The 14681-nt window shown below is 34.4% G+C and overlaps 1 protein-coding gene across 2 annotated transcripts in view; it reads right to left on the bottom strand.

The window, feature by feature from the left end:
* Nucleotides 1–4536: 4536 nt before the first annotated feature.
* LOC106463090 (neuropeptides capa receptor-like) overlaps nucleotides 4537–14681 on the bottom strand; it is an 82280-nt gene continuing 72135 nt past the window's right edge. For both annotated transcript variants that reach the window (XM_013923061.2, XM_013923060.2), the window contains exons 4-5: nucleotides 9925–10056; nucleotides 4537–5324 (exon numbers count right to left, since the gene is read on the bottom strand). In XM_013923061.2, coding sequence (XP_013778515.1) covers nucleotides 4645–5324; nucleotides 9925–10056 — 812 coding nt within the window. In that variant the 3' untranslated portion in view covers nucleotides 4537–4644. The remainder of the gene's footprint in view (nucleotides 5325–9924; nucleotides 10057–14681) is intronic.

Raw genomic sequence — 14681 nt, forward strand, 5'->3', positions numbered from 1 at the left:
CATCTGTTAATGAAATACTGGTTCCTGTATATATATATTTCAGTCTGCTTCTGAGAACCTGATAATGACGTTTCACCAAATGAAGAAAATGGGTTTGAACGTAAAGTCAGGAAAGTATGTAATAATGCATATAAGTGTAGATTTTCTTTGTAATACATTTGTAATACAAGTATGAAATTTCCACTGATCCCATAAAGTTTACAATGGTTAAAGATTTATAATTCTTAGCCTGAGGCTCAGAAGTAAGCCATCAGCTTTCTAGGCTGTGGATCATATCATCAATGTTTATGGCTAACGTTATAAACGTGTCAGCACCATTGTCTCCTCAAACTAAACTTATTTCACCTTTTAGATTGACTAAAGACTGCAATCAAATATATGAGTGATTAAAATATTCTTTAGTTAATGATCCAGTTTTCATTTATCACAAGTAAGATTTCATTAATCTTCAATACAAATGCTAGTAATAGTGAAATTACAGTGATATTATAACAGGCAATGGAAGGTGTGCAGCTTATAATCACACATGCCAGTTATATGTTGACAAGTATTGAATATTGGTACTACATGACAAAGAACAAAATGTTTACAATTGTAGTGTTTATCGAACATTACCACTACTACCATTCGAGTGGACCATGCATCATTGAAATGCTTGATTAACTTCAAAAACCCAGAAGGTGTGATTGCATGTTGAAGTACAATGGTGCAGGACCAAAACTCTGTTGTCCGTGACTCTAATAACACGTCATGGGTTTCTAGAAGGAAACCCTCTATTTTAGTATATAAGCCCGGCAAATAAAGCGGAGATAATAATTGCAGATAGAGAGATATAGAGACAGATACTTGAGTCAAGCGAGCGGTAGTGACCATAAGTAAACTGCGTGAATCGTTGTGAATTATAGCTTGTGTTGAAGTTAAAGTGACTGTGGAAATTCTGTGTATTGCAAAGTTCTATTGAGAAAGAATAAACTAGTTTTATTCAAGAAAGGACTTGTATCACTGAAATTCCTCGGGAATAATTTATACCGGAAATTAACAAACGACCAGAGACGTAACAATATTATAAAAAAAAAGCATAGATATCGCTGCAAAGTGATCATGAAACTGTAACTGGGCTATCACATCATTAAGAATTACAGTTAAAAGTATGAGTATGATGTTAGTAGGATTGTTTGGCTATCCACTGTAAACACTTGAGTAAAAATTTTGCTTCACATTACGCGATGTTTGTCACTGAAGGTGTGCTGCTGTCTACGATGTCCTATCTCGTATTTTCTAGAAATAAATGGAGAGTAAATTGAACATTTGATGTGACTTGAATTGATGCTAACCAACTGTACCAACTGTGTTGTGCATATTTCTCTCTATATTTACACTATATCAACTGCACCAACTGTGTTGTGCGTAGTTCTCTCTAAATCTACACTATGTTATCGAAATTTATTTGGTGCCAATTTTTTACATTAATGACAGCGTCTTAGTATAAGTAACTAACCAGATATTCAGGCATATTGCATTTGGCATAAAACTGTTATGATGCTATAACCTGTAACATAAATATAGATAAAAAGCCTAATAATGATCCTGATATATTCACAAAAAATTAGTTAGTGGTATTGAAAATTATAATGGTTAGTTGTATTAAATCATCATCACTATTATTTACATCTTATTTAAAACTTTAGAAAAAATCACCAAATTAGTTTATGTAAGATATGTTGAGAATAAATTAAATCGCAAATAGGAAATAATTTGGTGAGATTAAAATAAGATTTATTTGTTTTTTTCGCTTATTCGTGCAAAGCCAAAAATAAGCTATTTATGTTAGTCGGTCCTTGTTTTGATAGTCTAGAGAGAAAACAGAACCAACCACCAACTCTTGAGCTACTTCATTTGAATAGTGGGATTTGACCGTCACTCTTATAATGCATACGTGGTCCCAAAGGGCTGAACGCAATATTGTGACAAGAGGACGCGAATCAGGACTATCAGATTAACAATCTAGCATTGTACTCAATAGAACAAACCAAGCCAAATAAAAGAAGAAAGATTAGGTTAAATATAATTCAAGCCTATAAAGGAAACTATGATGTTAGGTTAAGTGTGATGAGATAAGGTTAACTTTTACTTTAATGAGGACTCTTCCAGGTTAAGTAAGATAAAACTAAAATAACATAAACCTAGAAATTGGAATTATGATATTAGAGTAAGACGATATGAGTGAAAAAGAAACAAAATAACTAAATTAAGTAAAATGGAAGTAGAATAACTAAAACATAAAAACAAATTACAATATTACATTAAATAAGATTTAATATGGTTAAAATAAATCTTAACGAGAGGTTTACGGTCTCTTTTCGGCCAGGCGATGTGAAAATATAGGAGTGATGACTAATAATATGGATGTGCAGGATAATCTGGTTGCAAGGACATTACATAATGGTTTGACATATGTTGAGCAGACAGTAATAGTGCCCCATAGTGACAAACAGGAATAAAGAATCCGGAAAAATGGCGACTTTCTGAAATATATTAGGATCCATGATCATAAGGTTTCCCAGCTGGACTAAGTAGTTGTATGCTGAAAACTATCAGGAGGGCACGATGCTTCAAAATCTGTTGTAGTCTGTGGTAAAAAAAGCAGACAATGGGGAATGGAGGCTTTATACAAATGTAGCAGAAGTAGTAGATTCAAACCTCAGTAAAAGGATGACTTTGTTTTGCTAGCATTAATAGTAAGGTATCAGTGGCGTTGACTGTAGCCCTTAAGATTTTGTTGCGAGTAACCATTGTTTTGCAGGTAACAACGAGAGCTGTATCATTGCTCTGTTAAAAAGGGGTGGGCGGGAGATTAAGAGATGAGCATATCAACAATGCAGACTATATAAAGAAGAGGTGATAGAACCGAACCTTTTGAAACTCCTGCACCCAAGGGGAAAGGAAAGATAATGGAAGCTCTCGTGAAGATCTTACCCGTCAGTCCAAGATAAAGTGTATGAGACAGATAAAATAAAGTGAAAGTGCCATATGGCGAAGTTTATACATCTATATCATGATGACAAAAAGAATCAAAAGCTCGTTCAAGTCAAACAGTAAATACATGACGGTTTAGATTAGTTAAAATTATTCAGATGATGTGTGTGGAAGTATAGAAGCTTATCCAGAATTAAAAGGAGAAAACACCTTAACGAGGAATTAACCAAGATTTCGGTTGAGTAAGATCAAGTTAAATGAACGTTTGTTTTTTTTTAATTTAAGCTCTAAAGAGATTATGTAAATGTCAAATGACAGACTAGTGCTAGCTGAGAAATTATAGTTTAATTATTCATATTTTGAAAATGTTTATATGTTTAAAGTTTCGAAACGATTATTTCAGTTTAAAACAGCAATCTTATTTTTTAGGATTTCTTCATTGGTTAGCATAAAGTTACACAATGAGCTAAATGTACTCTGCCAGCAGCGGGTATCGAAACTCTAATTTTAGCGTTATAAGACCTCCAAATTTCCGATGAGCTATAGTAGAGGCTATTTTGTAGAAATAGAGGCGACTACAGTGAAAGTGAGAGGAATAACAAAAGCGGAAAATTAGTGTATGAGACAAGACTCATCACAATAAAAATAGACCAAGCAGAGGTTTGACTGGATGTCTAATACAGTCAGCTGTCAGACAGTTTATACATTATTTGTGTATAGCTAGGACAACAAATATCTATCAATTTAAATCAATGAAGCTACGTTGAACCGGCGTGGTTTGTTAAGTAATATAAAGCTAATTAAATGTTTTTGATGCCGTAAGTCTGTTATTAACGTCTCTTAGAAAGTTGTTGCTTCAAACATTAATTATAACTTCACTTTTACGAATAATTCATTTTAAGCCATCTAGTTTATTCTAATTACCAAATTAATATGCTGTTGTCTATCATATTTAACACAACATATAGAATTGTTTGATTTGATTAATAAAGAAAAAAAAAAGCATTTGTAGCGTACAAATAAAGTTACCACTGGAGCAAAGATACTGACTTTCATTACTCAGACTCACAGTCGATAACCGACGATATCACCTTATTTGTGGATTTAGGAATTAAACAATGCGGTATATAAATAATAATGTTTCTCTGAACAGATGTCCTATTTCACACTAGCGTGCCCCTTTTATTGAAATTCATCGGATGTCATTGCTACTGAATATTTAATTCTGTCGCGCTAAAGAAATGTGACGTTTAAAAGGTGATACATTTTCAATAGGCCTAAACTAGCAGCAACATTCAGTGGTGATTAAAATTCTTTCTTTTACGCTGGAATACAATTATATTATCAACAAGTCCCCCGATCGCTCACTGACAAGTCTGAGGGCTTATAACGCTAAAAATCGGGTTTGGATACTCGCGGTGAGCACAGCACAGAAATTTGTAACTTTGTGCTTAATAACAAAGAAACGAACAAACACTATCAACAAAAAGTGAAGCCATGAAACACCGCGAGTTCAGATTTACTATTGATTGACAAAATGTAAAGAAGAGAAATTGCTACTTTTAAGTGAAATTCAATTTTATTGATTCATATTTACATTTTTATAACTGCTATTAAACATCAAGCGTGTTGTGATATTTAAGTCTGGAATTCTTGTTTTTATGTTCTTTACAACAGCTCTGACATTTTTCTGTTGTTCGCCGATAGTTGTTCAATGCTACATTTTTCAGAATCATATTTTGTCACAAGAATGTTCGGTATGTTTATACCACCGTATTTCCTCACATGACACTTTTTATGTTTGATTTTACCATTTTGATACTCAGAAATGTGCGAACAAGTTATGTCATTTCGAATGGAAGATCCTGCTGAGACTGGAAGTTCAAGGCCCAAGCTGACGCCATTGCGATTATTATTTAAAAATGTATCCTCTTTCGCTTCCGCTTCTTTGTCATCATGAACTGACATTTCTTTCTCAGGTTCTTTGGTATTATCTGGAGATGTAGCCGGTATTTTATTTTCTGTTGAAACAAAGTTTCGGCCACAACTCAATCGCCTGTGTTTATTTGTTGGTAGAAGGTTGGTTTCACTGGCACTGGTACGTAATTTGTCTTCTGAAATCTTACCTTCTTCGCTGAATTTGCGCTCACTCCGTATTGAAAAATGACGCTCGCTGGGACCCAGGGTGTTCTGGCTCGGACGACGTGGATCCCGAAAAGTCGAGTGGTCTCTGGGACGAATCTCTTTTGATGAAGAGCATAAAGCCGCCTTAAATGCTTCTCTGTATTTTTCTGACATCAAAGAGTATAGAATAGGGTTTATGGTGGCGCTAAAATAGTAGAGGCAACCTGTAAAACAAACAAAGGATGTAACAATCGGTAATCTTGCTCATCGGGACTTTAAAAGCATTTCTATTTACATTAATCACTCGTAAAAACAAACAATAAAAAATAATTTGCATATGCATGTAATTTTAAAGAACTGTATTGAAAACATTGCAAAGACTATCTGGAGGATCTCAATCATCAAGTGTATGAAACTTCATTGATCATCATCCTTTCGGATCAACTACGTAACACTTGCTCGCAAGAACAGTAGCACCAGAGAAACAGAAAAATGGCCAGGTGGTTAGGATGCTCGACTCGCAATGTGCGGGTCGCGGGTTCGAATCCCCGTCCCACCAAACATGCTCGCCCTTTCAGCCGTGGGGGTGTTATAATGTGGTAAAAGAGTAGCCCAAGAGTTGGCGGTGGGTGGGGATGACTAGCTTCATTCCCTCTAGTCTTCACTGCTAAATTAGGAACGCCTAGCGCAGATAGCCCTCGTGTAGCTTTGCGCGAAATTCAAAACAAACAAACAAAAAAGAAGCAGAAATATACAAACATGTAAGTTGAACACAAGGGAAAATAAAACAAAGCATTTGTTTTATTAGTATGAACGATTTTCGGGTTTGACCATGCAAATATACATTGTTTTGATCATTTATAAAGTAGAAATAAAAAGCTTAAATATTAAAGTAGAGTTGCTCGTCTGTTTGGTGTCTTGACGTTATAAGTTGTTGTGAGGAATTCTCTGAACAAATCTACTGTTGGCGAAATTTGTTAGACGAACTCAGGTGCCCCCCTTCCTCCCCTGAACAAAAATGGAATTCCAAAAGATAATCAACCGGACGAACGGTTCAAGTTAGGCAGCCATTTCATTTGATGTCGGCTTCACGTTAGCCCGTATTCAGTAGGCAAATGAGACGTGGGTACGTTTGTTAATATATTTATAAATTATATTTCAATCATATAAGAATGCATGTAAAAAATACGGAGTATACAGACAAGAAACGTTAGAATATTAGAATACAAACTACAAATTGGAAATGTTATAATTTATGGTATTTGTAGGGTATCTCAAAGTCGAACGCTTAGTTTTTATTATTATACTGTTCATGTGACTATGTGACCTGTAATTTTCGTTGATCATCCCTATTGGATTGTCGATAATGACCTATTTTACGACATTTGTTATTTCTATTCGGCTTAATTGCTAATTCTGTCTTCCTAAAACTGGTTGCAGACAGTGAATGCAAGTTTCAGATGTGAGACGTGCCCTATAGAATCTACTCCTGCATTTAATTTTAAACTTCTAATTTCCTGCCACATGTCGCACTGAAGAGAAGAAGGTGCATCCCCACCACTGTGTTATTTCCATCTCAGTAGGATACCTATTTTACTTAAACATAACCTATCACTCCCACACTGTAGTTTGTCCCTGGTTTTATTTGATTGATACATGCGACGTTACTAGTTTTAAGGCTTGGTTTTGTGATTGAAATTTACCTTATTGAATACAGTTTAAGCCTAAAACTAATGCAATACTGTGATTACAACTGAAATTTCACATAATTAGGACTATATGGAAATAATTAGGATTTAGGTTTATGCAACGAAAATTATTCGCAATATAATACATTACACATAATTATAATAATCAGTTTAATCTGTCAGGATACAGAGCACAAAACAACTAGTGACGAAAGTCTAACAGTTCACTTTAATTGGGTATTTCTGACTTTGATATGGTTTTAAAAAAGTGCTAGTTTTATTTTGTGTTTTATGTTTTCGTATTTTACCAAATCGTATTGTTATCCGAAGATATCTGTATAAAGATAGCCAATAAATACAAATCGCCATTTTATTGTGGTTTGGTTCCGTCACAAAGTTCGCTCATTTTATTTAGTTATCTTTGATTATACTACCAATTCCCATCGTACGTTTTACTGTGCTAACAAATGATTTTTTAAATTTAAAAATAGTTTACGGAAGAAAAAAAAAATCCGATCCCAAATGACGATATGAACAAAGTTAATCGAACCGAAAGTCTTATCACACAATGGCGTCTTTTGTTAAGATGAGAAATCAATAATGTTCCATTAAATATTGATAGTCTTTTCTACTATATTACCCTTGATACGTGCAATAGAGGCAAAGCAGCCTGATCAAACACTATGTGCTCTGCTTGATTTAGTCATCTTCAGCTTAGGCAGTTTTACTTTTCTAACAGAGTATCTGGTATTCTTCTCGGTCTGATTATAGGGGAAAAAAAATCTAAAACATTCTCCCAATTTTTGAGAAGTGATCAAAAGTAGAAGGTGGGTAAAAAAGAAATCTTAAATATTTTCAAAATTGGCTGATGACACAATATGTTTTCAAGTCAAGAGATCAAAAACTACTTTAGTTGGGCTGAGCATTAGGGCATTTAATAGCTAACACTATAAAAAACGAACTAATACAAGGAGAGGCACTACAGTAACTGACATCTAGACACGTATTGACATGTATCTAGTCACGTGAAAAGATCTAAAGATTGATTCGCGTTTGTGCTGATAGACAAAATCAATGCAGGCCTCGAGCACACGAAAATACTTAAACAATAACACTCTTCGGATAGAAGTTATTAAATCAGAGAGTACGTATATGGAAGAATAAAAATGAATGCTAAGCTATAGGAAATGTCTAACACTCGACAAAAAGCCCGGAGGCCCTTGTAAAACTCAACTTGACTGTTACGTTTAACAGAAGTGTCTTAAGAAGGATTTAACCTAAATGAATATATATCTCGCATACAAGTGGAGTACTATGAGGTTTTTATCAGTTGGTGTACACCTAAAACACTGGTGTAAAATAAGGTTACTGCTGCTTTGTACAAACCTCACATAAAACTGGTATGATGTAAGGTTGCTACTGATTGGTGTAGACCTTACATAAAACTGGTGTGAAGTAAGGTTGATTCTGGCTGGTATAGACTTCACATAAAATTGGTGTGAGGTAAGGTTGCTACTGATTGGTATAAACCTCACATAAAATTGGTGTGAAGTAAGGTTGATTCTGGCTGGTATAGACTTCACATAAAATTGGTGTGAAGTAAAGTTGATTCTGGCTGGTATAGACTTCACATAAAACTGTGTGAAGTAAGGTTGATTCTGTCTGGTATAGACTTCACATAAAATTGGTGTGAAGTAAGGTTGATTCTGGCTGGTATAGACTTCACATAAGATTGTGTGAAGTAAGGTTGATTCTGGCTGATGTAGACTTCACATAAAACTGTGTAAACCAAATAGAAAAACTAATGTGATGTGAGGTTGATCTAGGAAAATATGTTTGAATCAATATATTTGTGTGTGTGTTTGCCCGACCTAACTGCCATGCTTTATAGTTTCTGTTGATCGATGAAAACCGTATTAATTAAATGAGCGCCACTGCAGCTTAGTTGGTATTGCTTGTCATAGTTAAACCATTCAGTTTTATTTAACCGGTCTTATTTTCTGAGAGCGTTTTCTATTTTTAGCAAAGATATTGAATAGCTAAAAATCATTTCAAGTCTTATGTTGCTTTGCGTGATTGCCTCAATTACTAACGTCAACTAAAAAAAGTGACCTAACAAGTTGATGATTTGCTGAAAGCCTCTGTTCCTTTTGTTGAAACTATTGAAACGAAAGAATAAAATATGACGGTTATACGTGAACTTTGTCCTATCCCTGTATATAAAACGTATATTTCTTTCTTGTGAAGAGTAGTTTTGGTTATTTGAAATTTAATGTAAATCTCTTCTACTTTCTCCAGCTTCCTTACAATAAAACAGAACTTACAATATTAGCTATTTTTATAATATTCGGATAGATCTAAAAAAAATAATAATATGAATTATTCTCTTTCCTAAGGTTCAAATTTAATTACGTATCAGATAATATCTGATTCAAATCATTTTAAATAAATTGTTATATGTATTTTACATCTAGTATACTTTCAAGGTTTTGTGAAATAAGATATATAACTGTTATGTGCACCAGTAGCTCAGTGATAAGTCTGAAAGCTTATGTCGTTAAATATCGGGTTTCGATACCTGTAGCTAGCCCATTGTGTAACTTTGTGCATAACAAGAAACAAATAACTATTATTTTCATGTTCTTGTTTTTCATATATATTTATACAAGCAAAAGTACCCGTCCCCAGTGACGAGAAAAGTTTAAGTTGATGTTAATTTATCAATTTCAGTTATTTCATGCACTTTTAAAAAGATTAATTGTGTTGCACTCTTAGTTTCACTCAAACCCAAAGCTCTGAGCTACTTATACCACCCACCACGAAAAGTTATTGTTGAGTATATCAGTCATGCTAAGAGTCGGTCAAAAATAACATACGGTAAATCTACATTTTTATTCTTTAAGTTACGTCACATTTTGAAATATAAATGATAGTGTGATTAATTCCTAACAATTTAGTGTAGAATATCCTGCCTGTTCTCCTGTCATTTCAAAAGTGAATGTTGAGGTTTACCTGCGTGCGCAGCTTCTCAAACGGGAGACAGACGAACGCTAAGACAGACACCACGATTTGCAATGTATATAAAATAAAATATATTTTTAATATAATTATTATGGTCTTAAAATCTAATACTCACCACCAAGATAATACAAAACCTCATTCAGGGTACGTAACATCATAGTCCATTGTTCCCTATGGACATAAACGACAAGTAGACGTTGAACGTGAAAAGGAGCCCAGCAAAGAAAGAAGGCGATAACAACAGCCACTGAAATTGAGAAAGATTTGAAATATATATATAAAATGTAGTAAATTATGATTCATTTTTTTTCAAATAATGAAATAAGAGGCAATGAACCCAGTTATCTAAAATAGGTGATTAAAGGCAATCCACAAGGGATGACTTATCATTACAGCCTAATGTAATGTACACATTGTTGTGTAATTGCTGTTGCTGTTTTCGCGCTACACAAAGGGTAGTCTGCGCAAAGCCACATAACAGGTTATCTGCGCAAAGCCTTCTCTAATTTTGAATTGACAGATTAGAGGGAAGGCAGCTGGTCAACAGCACCTACTATCAACAATGGGCTACTCTTATCTGACCTACCGTTCCTATTAGACAGTCATCCTTACATCTTATCCAAGGTCACAAAATGCAGAGCAAATGCTGCGAATACACAATCTGGGCGCGTTAAGTACTAGGCCACGCTCGTCATATAGTTTTATGAATAATATAATAATAACACCTAATATCTAGCTATATATTTGCCCTTTAACAATAACTTTGGGGTAAACGTTTAAAAAGGAAAACATAAGATTAATGGAAAACAATACACTTGATTGAATTTTTTATTTCCAAGTTTCAATTATCTTGGTATGAACTCCGAAGAAGTCGAGTTTAATTACTTAGCTGACTATTTGATATTCATACGGCACTGAATAACTAAGCAACTTAATTAAAAAGTTAATTAGTCCTTCATTAAGTAGGATATTGACAACATGCTATGTGTCGTACGCATTTACACTGTGCTGCAAATGATACACGATACTTCTAAAACAAATAATTCACTGGCGACTTTTGTTTACAAATGAAAAATATGATATTCAGGGTTCCATGGATTATACTAAAGTGGAAAAACGTGTGACCTTTTTATGTACAGTTTAAAGCAATAGGTATGCTAGACCACAATAATAACGGGAGGTTCGATACGATTTGCTAAACAGAGTTATAATTATTTCCAGAACAAAAGCGAAACATAGACGAGAACATTCTTTTATTTCAAGCCATCTATCTATGGGTGTTACTCAAGGATGTGGAGACAATTCCATCAAACGACCATGACAGCAAATCTGAGTGAGAACTAGCTTTGCTTAGGATTATATTCAATCTTACTATCGATCAGAATTTCTCAAAGTGCCGTGTCATCGCCGTAATCACCGAGCCCCATTAACAAAAGAGGGAAACCAGAGTTTCTGGCTTCGTATATGAGCAGCATACTAGACAACCTGTCGTACCACTCTCAACAATGCATGCAGTAATTAGACCAAGTGCGAAGATAAACAAGGTCTGGGCTTTAGCCTAAAGGCGTGGGAAACAGTTCCTATAGGTAAAATCAACGACTATGTTCATATGGAACTTGTATCTAAGTACAGAAAACTAATATAGAATTTGGGGAAAAATTATGATTAAACAAATATTCATATAATATGTTATAGAGAAGTTTAGTTTGTGACAAATGTATACCTCATTCTTTCCTTCTATCTTTAGGTCATCCTTAATTTTGAATTTGATATCAACCAAAGTTTAAATCCTAGCATTGGAATCTTAATCTTATATTTGGACAACACCAGATGTCATGACATTTACGCAGGAGAGTGTGTAACATATATATACCTTTAAACATTGTAATGAAGTAATAAAGAAATACACATGATATATTGTACAGCAAACCAGAAAAAAAAACCCATATTATTGAATGAAATAACATCATTTAAAGGTAATGTTACAATACCATGAAAAGAATCTTTTAAGATAGAATATTGCTTGTCCCACCATTTTCTGCTTGTCCTGGCAGAGATATATTTCAGTGAAGTAGGGCAACTCATAATAATAAGTGTGCTGTGTTGTGGATCAGGAAGTCTAATGTTACATCTCACAATATGATGCACACTCCATATTTTTAGCTTTGGACGCATTATAAAAGTAACAGTCAATCCCACTATTATATTAAAAGTACTTAACTAGATGGTGGATACTACTTACCAGGTACCCTCAAAAAATTTGAAAGCTTATGAATTTTTCACTTTTACCAAATTGAACATATTCTTCCCTTATTATCAGTGGAAATATTAGGCAGACTCTGTACTTCCCTCGAAGAGATGTAAGCTACAATAATAAGTTTACTTTGTCAATGAAAGCTTGCAAACTTACAGATATCATATTACTTACCAGAATCAATGACATTACTCTTCTACATGATGATTGTGCTCTCTGTATATATATATATATGCTCATGTTCATAATTCACAACATAAATGAAAAATTCCACATGTGACAAAAAAACTGTATATTGCTGTGCACAATATATGTATTCCCTAGCATAACACATTTTATATATGTGTATATATAGTATATAACATACCATCATTGATACACCTGTGTTAACATGACCAACTACCAATATTTGCAGCTGCACCCTCCACTACCATGCTGCCATCTATATGGTAGAAAACCCAACTCAATAGATATTATGAGGGAATAATTACAGACAACATTTAATGGACTAAAGCTTTTAAAGTGCAATTCACGCAATCTGGACTGTTATTCATACTCGATAAGCAAAGATAATAAATTTTATATTTATCACATATCACTGCAATCATTATAAATTATTCATTTTAGCTATTAACGTTATGGGTACTGTATCCAATACCATCAGTTGTCTTATCAGTTAAGATCAAGGGGCCTAGAATCACCCATAAACTCCACTCGGTATATTAGAAAAAATTACTAAACTTTCAGCTGTTGACCTCATAGCTGTACAAGATATTGTACACTAAAAATCTTCCAATAGCTCAGAAATTAAGGAACCCAACTTCTACTTAGTGTTCAAATTTTAAATGTGTTAACTGACGAGCGCCTACATCATCTTGGGTGTTATTGAACGAATTTCAGATGACCTGCCCTGTAAGAACACAAAATAACTCCTCTCCATTGTTCAAAATATGGGATATTCTATGTCATTTAATGTGTTAGGTTTCTCCACCAGTGCATGGTTGTAGCCAAGAGTCATAACACCATCTTAATAGCTGGTCAACTCTATCGCAATCACAATCATTGACAGGTCATTGTTGATGACATGACTGATGCCCCGAATAACTGAACAATTTTGCAACCAGGGCATTCTCCTTTGATTCATAATGAATAATCATGGAAGCACTTGTGGCATCTTCCTCGTCATTAATCAAGTTATACACGAAGCTTTCACTGTCATCTGTCTCTTCAACCACTGATTTATTGTCTAATAAGTGCATGAGAGGTATGTCAATAATTCATATGACTTTATTTCTCGATGTCGCATATGCTATGACATAAATAGCCCATTAGTAAATTGGGTTGTTGAGTACAAAATATGGTCCTCACTCCTGCCAGAACTGGAGCATTACTGTGTTCCTGTTGTATACCAAAAACAAATCTGAACTATGTGCTCGAACTTACGTGCCCTCACTATGTTTTGATACATGTCTTTCGTACCTGTATGGTGAAACATAATTTCATATACATTAACCATAAATACTCCACATTTTCTCTAGGCATTGTGACACTTTGGATAGTGGAAGCTTGTTTTAAGTCCAGACATTAGTACATTTGGCCAAACAAGAGTCAACTCTTGCTCCGTTGCCTTATACACTATCACGAAGATTATACTTTAAATTTTAAGTCAGACATGGAAGAATTTTGTAAACAGGGACATTTAATTTGCTCATAAACCAGACTTTAAAGGTTTGCTCTTTGATCCACATAGGTTTCTACAAATCCTTTGAATCATTCAATGTACTGTTCAGCTAATGCCTTATTGGCACACTAGGACATCAACCAGTGGATGAAAAGCTTTGGCCTACTTGATGAAGTAATTTACAATGACCAACATCTCTTGATAACCATTAACAAATTAGCAAAAATATTCAGGACTATTCTCTGTAAAGGAGAAGCTGCAATTCTCTGCCTAAGGTGTTTTCTGGCATGGCAGGTTCCTCCTCTGAGCAGTATATATATATATATATATATATATACACACACACAATTCTGTGCTTAAATAACATTTCAATGTTTCAAAATGAACGGGGTCAGAAAAAAACTCAGTGACACTCCTTGACGAGTTATAGTTCTTGAAATACGTAAAGTACAATGTATCTCCAGCCTCTAAAACTTCAGAACCAGTAGCTAAACCTCATATCAGGATCCAAGTTTCTGTAGTAAATCAGTACATTAATATGCAGTCATAGTACTTGTATAAGTACCAGAGATTTTGTGTGCTCATCTGTGTTTAAATCTCTATGCAGATCATACGGTATCCTGCTGAACATGAATAAACACCCAAGCAACATCTGAGTTCACTGTTTGCACTCCTTGAAGCTCATTAGTTGTTATTCATGGAGTCCATCTACTGGTGAAATCACCACTGCCATTAAGGTTCAGCATCACTACTGCTACTATATTGGTTTTCAAAGCTTCATGAAGTTCATAATATGGGCATTGAATCTCACCATAACTCACCATACATCTCTGTATGCTGTTGTCATATATGATGCTGTTGACTTCCACTGTCGTAACACTGCCCCTTCCTTAGTATTGTTCATCCTGAACAATAGCCACTTACATTAAACCAATAT

This window comes from Limulus polyphemus, unplaced genomic scaffold (genome assembly GCF_000517525.1).
Source record: "Limulus polyphemus unplaced genomic scaffold, Limulus_polyphemus-2.1.2 Scaffold1322, whole genome shotgun sequence".
Taxonomy (NCBI): Eukaryota; Metazoa; Arthropoda; class Merostomata; order Xiphosura; family Limulidae; genus Limulus; species Limulus polyphemus.